Genomic DNA, 7,758 nt, shown 5'->3' on the forward strand with positions numbered 1-7,758 from the left:
ATACCATCAATGAACTGTTCCATTTTCATCAAGAGAAATAGCTGTTCCATAGACTTAGCATTTGCTCCGGATATCCATGTGTCCCAGTTTTTGTTTATGTGGTAGGTCTATTGGGGAAATGCCACGTCTGGTTTCCACTTTATAGCTCTGTGACAGGCGTGTCTAGTCCTGCCCAGTTCGATCCTTTGGTTGAGTCCTTCACAAGCAGGCCCTGAGGCCTAGTCTTTCACCAGACCCGCTCCTAGTCCAAGATCTGGGAAGAGGGGGAAGGGGAACCCGGGCCCACTCTCTTCACCAGGCCCCAACCCAGGGCCCTATCAGTGGTGGGTGGTTCCCACTACTGGCTAGGCAGGGAGTTATTATTTTGAAATAGGTATTTCGAATTTGGTGATATTCCCCGTAGAATGAGGTTTACCAAATTTGAAATAAGCACTCTGCTGTGTAGATGCTAGGAAAGTTATTTCAAAATAACTTTACTGTGTAGCCATACCCTCCATCTCTCTCTTAGCTAGAGGTCTGCCTTCCTTAAGGACACTCTGAGCACAGAGGACAGTGGTATGGGAGGGACATGGCCATCATCCTCTGCTCCTGCCCCCACAAGGTTACTTTCCCTTGGCCTCACAGGGATATTTATTCTGTCCCTCCTCCTCATTGTATGAGTCTTCCCAGGAGGTGGACATCTCACCCTGATCCCAGGCTATTTTCACCTCAGTGAGTCACTTAAAGAAGGTTAATTGCTCCAGGGCTACTTTGCTCCACTGCAAATGCCCTACCCTTGCCTAGCTATCCAGTTGCCCTGAAAGCTAGTGGGGGAAAACCAAAATAACTGTTTGGTTTGAACTCTCTGGATGTGCAGATTTAATCTTCTGTGTGCCTTTTCCCCCCTCAGGCAGCAAAAGAAGAAAAAAATCCCAAAACTTCCAAACAGCAAAAGAGAAAAAAAATGCATCCTTTTAAAATACTGAGGTCTGTGTTTCTGGTTCAAAATGATCCCAGCAGCACCTGGCTTAAACCAAGAAAAGAAGCAGCAAGGAGGTATCCCATTCTATTCAAATCTCAATGCTTTCTTCTCATTGGTTCTCCTGGCTCCATGCCAGCACTTTCTAGCAACCTGGGTTTAACCCTTTGCTTACTAAATGCTGGGATATTCAGAAAATGACAGCACTCCTCCTATCCATCATAATGTCACAGCTGTACCAATGACCTGAGAGTAAGGCTACACTTACAGCTTGTACTCTGTCAGTTTCACTGGTCATAGGGAACCAATAAAATAAAAAGGTTATATACACACTTTCATAAGCATCAGAAAGTGTTTACATTTGCAGCACTTCCATTGCTGGTGAAAGTAGTACCCTAAGAGCAACCATCCCATAGTCCAACTCTCATGGGGAAGAGATTATGGGTCACTAGTAAGAGCTGTACACGTCTCCTGGAGGTGGTTTTCTTTTTGTGGTGAAACTATTGAGTTTTACTGTGAAAAGTCATTGATGTAAATGACTCCCCGAATTTTAGCACAAAAAAGGGACCTTTTCACTTTAAAAGGCAAGGCCTTAAGACCTGCCTTCACAATCTACTGATAAGATTATTATCTCTGGACAGTTTCAGGGAGTGTGTCATATTGGTATTGACTCATACAAATACCACTTTTTTTAAATTTCACAGTATTTCCTTTGTAGCTCACTTCAGAAACACTTGGCAACTATATGCAAGCATCAAAACTCACCATCCAGCTGTGACCAGCAGATATTTTAAAACAGCAAGAGCTCCCGATTTGCAGCAATGAGCAATGTGACTGGTGGAAATACCTCAATTTCTGTGATTCTTGCTCCTGTGCTTGTTGTGGAAACTGTCATAGGACTTGTTGGAAATGGCATTGCTTTGGGCATCTTTTGCTCTTACAGGAATCGCTGGTCATCAAGCACTGTGTATTTATTCAGCTTGGTCATTGCTGATTTCTTCTTGATAATCAACTTGCCATTTCGTATCCACTACTACCTGAAGAATGAATTCTGGGTCTTCACAGAGATATTTTGCAGTATCAACCTATTCATGTTTTCAATGAACAGGACAGCAAGCATTATATTTCTCACTGCCATTGCAACTGATCGCTACTTTAAAGTGGTTCATCCTTACCACCAAATGAGTAAAATATCAACATCTTGTGCTGCAAAAGTGGCAATTGGAGTTTGGATCACAGTGATACTGATAAACAGCCATGTCTTTGTGTTGGATCACAATTACAGTCAGAACAAGTGTCAAAGTTTTAGCCCTCATCTACAACAACCAGCAGCCAAATGGCATGCACTATTATTTTTTCTTGAATTTTTTTTGCCTTTAGGCATCATCATTTTCTGTATTTTTAACATTATCTCAAAGCTAAAACATAGGAAATTGGCTAAAAAGAATAAGGTCCAAAAATCTGTGAAAATTCTGGTAGTCATTGTTTTGCTGTACACCTTCTGCTTCTTGCCTAGTATTTTAATTGCTGCAGCTGGCCTGGTCATTTTAATAGTATCTAATACTCCTACTCATGTTGAAACTATTGGCCAGTTATTACATGTCTCACTTGCCTTCACATACCTAAACAGTGCACTTGATCCAGTTCTGTATTGCTTTTCAAGTGCAGTCTTCCTGCAGAGATGCAAAAACATGCTTTGCCAGGCGGGCTGGTTTAAAACCTCTGTGATAGAAGGAACCAACGAAAGTCCAAAGGGATATTCTGGACAACAAATGAAGAACGTCCAACCATCAACAGCAAGGTAATAGATTACGTACACGAGTCAAGGGCCAGATACTTCTAAAACAGTTCAATAAGAGGAAATGATGCCTGATGATATTTTCCTAAAATTTGTTGAGTGATAGTCTCCATAGAAATTGAACCAGATCTATAAGGCATGTCCTGAGTTTTAGAGGAGCTGACTGCACCTGCTTCCCAATGACTTCAAGGGGAATTGGGAAGGCTCAGTAGAACTCCTCTGAAATCAGGCAGCATGCATACAGCACATAGACTGAAGATAATTGAAAGAGCTGCAGAAAGTTCCATGATCTGGTGGTACAAGTATGTGATGGAGTCATAAGCTCTTGGTTATATTCCTGGTTCTGTGTATGTCTCACTGTATGACTTGGCCAAATCGTCTAGGCTAAAAAGTTTTAACTCTGTGTTTAGAAGCCTAAACAGAGAGTCTGAATTTCTGGCATGTCTTTAACTCCTTGTGAAATCAGTGGAAGTGATGGGGGCTCAGGTCTCTGAAGATCAGGCCATGTATTTAGAAGACTTTCTTTAGGCAAGCAAATTTGAAAGTGTTGCCTCTAATTTGTCTGTGCCTCCATTCCCTGTATGGAGAATACTATCACTTTCTTATTGCACATGGGTACTGGGAGATGTTTGTCATTTTCCAGGGCAAAGTGCTAAATATTGTAATGTATAATAGTGGCAACAGCAATCTAATTGCATATGTTGGTCGATATTCCCATCTCAGTTATATTAAACATCATCAGCAATTCTCTGCCATAGCTTTGTATGGCCATTTATAGAGACTTCTTAAAAGGACTTGAGACCAATTTTCAAAAGTACTCAGCAACTACAAAGAGGACCAGATTGTCAAGAGAGCTCAACTCCCATTTGGGCACCAGACTAAATGAACAGACTGTCACCATTTCTGGGTGCAAGGCTCTATTGAAAGATATGTCTAGAAATATCAAAATGGGAGTGGCTGGGAAATGAGCACTTTTGAAAATCAGATCCATAGTCTCTTCCCCCAAAGTGTTTACAATCTAAGGTAACCAAACCTAGCCAGGGAGAGAATTTTGGTCCCAGAGAAATCAACGAGAGTTTTGTAATTGATGTCAAGGGACCCATACTTTCATTCATGAAATGGAAATAGGTGATTAAAAGCAAGGTGTAAAAAGCGCTTTGAATGAGGACAGGATTTAAGAGACTTAACATACAAAAAAATGGCGTAGGGCATGGGGAGCAATGTGAAAAAGGCCCTGGGCTGGAATGGGAAGAGGAGACGGAGCAACAACAGGAGAGGAGTGAGCAATGTACAAGGTGGGAGCTGTGGAGAAATAGGCAAGGAAACAAGAGGGCAGAGCCAAGAAGGCTATATAGCTGCTCCAAACTGACACCATTGTGATAAGTTCAGACACTGGCCAGTCCTTTTCAAGGAGAATTTTACATGGTTAAAGAACACATAAAAGACGACAAACCTATCCCCTTGTTTTGGTAATCGCTAACCAAGCCAAAGCTTCCAGAGATAGCAGGGAAGCAATACAAATGCCTCTGAAGAAAGCCCAGTAACTAAGCTTCCGTTTAATTCTAAATATTTGGGGCTAGAACTAAGAAGTTTTATATGCTGCCCAGATTGTAAGTAAATGCCTAGATCACAGACAATTGCTTTCATAATAATTTTAACCCAAGGAAATACCTGTAAATAGAAAGGACAGGGTATTTTTAGACACAATTTATGTGGGACATAATGGGGAGCTGTGAATGTGTTTTTATTGGCACCCCTAACAGACCCATTGATAGCTTAACAATGTTTTCCTCAATCAGTAGTCAGTGCCTAACTCATTGGCTGTGGTTTCATTTTGGGCAATTATTTACTCTCCATGGCATTTTTTATTTTTCAGTAAACAAGAAGGTGAGTTAACTTCAGTTTCCGCAGATGGTCCTTTTAAAGATGACATGCCACAGTGTTCTGAAAGCTTACCAGGGAACAGGCATATTTTTAGCATACAAAAATGGTAAATTGCAGCAGAAATAACTGGCCCAGCTCCTCTTTAGGTGTAAATCACTGTTCTGTCAATGGGGCAAAGCTAATTTACATTGACTAAGGACCTGGGCGAAACATTTGGTATTGTTAGCCTACCATAGTGCAATGCACAACACCAATAGTTGACTTACTTAAGGTGAGGGGTCCCCCTGCTCATCCCATGGCTGAATTTGGCCAAGGGAAACTAGTGATTAGAGAAGGTGACTAGGGAATTGGGACTTATGGGTCTTTAAATTTGTTATTGAGTCATTGTGTGACTTTGGAGCCAGTTACTTAGCCACTGTGGCTTGTTCTAACTTTCTATAAATTGCATATAAAAGTACTTGTGTACCTCATGGAGATGTTCTATTGGTTCTTTCATTGGTTGGCTGGAAAGCACCAGAGAGCTTCAGATGAAGGGTACTCCAGTGTGTCATAAATTAAAAATTCTGCACATCGTATTTCAAATTTTGCACATTTTATTTGTCATAACAGAATACAGTCACTCCAATTTCAATTATTTTGGTAATTTCAAAATAGCTGTAAACAAGTATGTCAACAATACAAACAACAGCAAAAAAATACATAGTCGTGTGCTGTGCTGTGAATTCTTTTTTACGTTTTATGGGGAACATTTGAAGCTGTTAAGAGCTGCTCTTTCCTCCCCATCATTAAACCGCTGTCAACCTGCATTTATGTTTTTATAGTGATACCAAGGAGATCATTTACCAAGACCTAGAAAAGGACATCTAGCTTCTCTAGAAACACCACCTGAACCATGGCCAAGTCTCCATCGACCTAGCATCAATTCATAATTAACTTGAAAACAACTATTGAGAGTTTCAAGAGTGTTATTGAAGAAAGTCCACTGAGATATATTGCAGGCAACAAGAAGCAGAAGGCTGGCCCAGACCAGGACTAGGTCTGTGTGTTCAAAAGGCTAGTTAGACAAAAAATGATTTTTCATTTAATTGCTTATCTCAATATGTAAATAAATATATTTGTCTCTTGAGCTATAGGCAATTTTTTAATTTAAAATTCACTCTAGTTATTTAGTATGAAGTGGGAGTTTTGTTGCATACTGTTCCTAACATCTGAGATCATCCCCTTTGATGCACATTCCCAATGAAGTCAATGAAAGAGGTATCTGTGCATCTTAGAGCAATGTTTCTTAACCAGGGGTACTTGAGAGAAATCTGGGAGATACATAAATACAACTGAAATTTGGAGAAAACTGAATTTGTATTCTACGTTTTAGAGCATTTTTTTATTTTTGTACTTTTTACACCCAAAAATGCCCACCCAGCTATGATTAAGTTATTTAAACAAATACGTTGCAATGATAGAAAAAAAAATTGTGTGTCTGAAAACTGTAGGTACCGGGAGCACATTTTTTTTAAAGGTGTACTTTATAAAAAAAAATTGAGAAACACTGTCTTAGATTACACTTTGGGCTTGATGGTTCCCTGCCTGGCATCTGGTGCAATCATTTATGCCTACACACATGTAAAGTTATACCATGAGAGCTGATCAATAAATGAAGAAATTTTTAGTGAATATTTTTGCAAATATTTGTTCCTTTTGAATTTAAAAAAATCACTTTCTCCCATTCCTATCACTCTGCTTTGAAAGTGTTTGACAATAACTTGGCACACTTTTCAGCCAAAGGTCAATGAAACGAAGAGGTGCAAGGCAGGAGAGAATCAGGATCTTTCCCTAAATAGTAAGCCCAAAGAAACTGAAGTGGCAGACACCTCTCCTACTTAACTGAGTGAAAGAAGGAATGGTGGGGTACAGGCTTGGTGAATGCAATATTTGGCCAAATCTTTCTTTCAATTGCACCAATACAAGACCATTGACTTCCACAAATGAGGGGGAATTTGGCCCATTAGCTGTATTGATGTTATTTTATCACAGACATGCTTAATTATTGTTGCTTTTATCTTTTTCTTTGGTTGTCTCCTTTGAATTGTTCAATAGCCTGAATATATTAGAAAACATAATTGTGTATCACATTTTTAACTCTGGTCACGCCAGAAGAAAAAGACGTTGTTCTGTCACAGTCTGATCCAAAGCCCATCAAAGTGCATGGAAATCTTTCTATTTATTTCAAGGACTTTCAGATCAATCTTTTTCACTCTAGTACTGTTTTAGTGAATCAGCTTATAAAGCAAGATCAATCATCCCTTCCAAAAATTGCTTGTGGCAAGAAACCACCACACTGTTTACGTTCAAGTGTTGTGTTCTTATTAAAAAAACAGTCATAACGTGGACTTGATGCCATTTCTTGTTTATGCCTGACAATCTGCTTAGCAGATTTTTGCCTCTGCTTCACTGATTATTAGTCAGCCAGATACACTAGGATATGCACAAATTACCAAGGACCAGAATGTAACAGCTAGGGCTGAACATGGAAGGAATGATCTGTCTGGGAATTTCCTACCCTTAGACCAGTTGTTCCCAAACTTTTCAGCATCACGCCCCCTTTTTGATTTTTGAAAAACCCTCACACCCCCCCAACAGCAAAATTTGTTGAGCAAAAAGAAAAATAAAGGAACTGACTGGGGCAGCAAAACTTGGTGGGGGAGAGGGGGTGCTGGGTTGCCTTGCGCCCCCCCCTCCCCCCCCCCCCCGTTTGGGAACCCATGCCTTAGATGGAATATGATCTCAGATTAAAAATTACTCATTATTTAAAGTTGTCCACTCCATGGAGTACTTTCTGTGGCTAGTTGCCGGTAACTTATTCAGAACAGTTCTTGCAGAATGCTAGCATAAACTCGTGAAGCAACCCAAGACAAAATTCACAGGGTCAGCTAATTAGATCACCTTTCCAGGCAGAGCTTTGACTCCTGATCACAGATGATAATACTTTAGAAAGAAACAAAAGACAGTCTTCATTCAGCTAGCACTTTGTGTAGTAATTATACCTGGCAAAATTGTCTAGATAGTAGCTCCTGAATTGCAGCAGTGGATAAGTGCAATTACCTCTACACTTCCTGGGGCC

The 7,758-nt window shown here is 40.2% G+C and overlaps 1 protein-coding gene across 1 annotated transcript; it reads left to right on the plus strand.

The window, feature by feature from the left end:
* Positions 1 to 1,516: 1,516 nt before the first annotated feature.
* Positions 1,517 to 7,239, plus strand: LOC142827684 (oxoeicosanoid receptor 1-like). Its single transcript, XM_075923174.2, has 2 exons — positions 1,517 to 2,759; positions 5,462 to 7,239. The coding sequence occupies exons 1-2, from the start codon at positions 1,780 to 1,782 to the stop codon at positions 5,505 to 5,507; spliced, it is 1,026 nt and encodes a 341-aa protein (XP_075779289.1). The 5' UTR covers positions 1,517 to 1,779; the 3' UTR covers positions 5,508 to 7,239.
* Positions 7,240 to 7,758: the final 519 nt, after the last annotated feature.

This window comes from Pelodiscus sinensis, chromosome 3 (assembly GCF_052426305.1).
Source record: "Pelodiscus sinensis isolate ZL-2025 chromosome 3, ASM5242630v1, whole genome shotgun sequence".
NCBI lineage: Eukaryota > Metazoa > Chordata > Testudines > Trionychidae > Pelodiscus > Pelodiscus sinensis.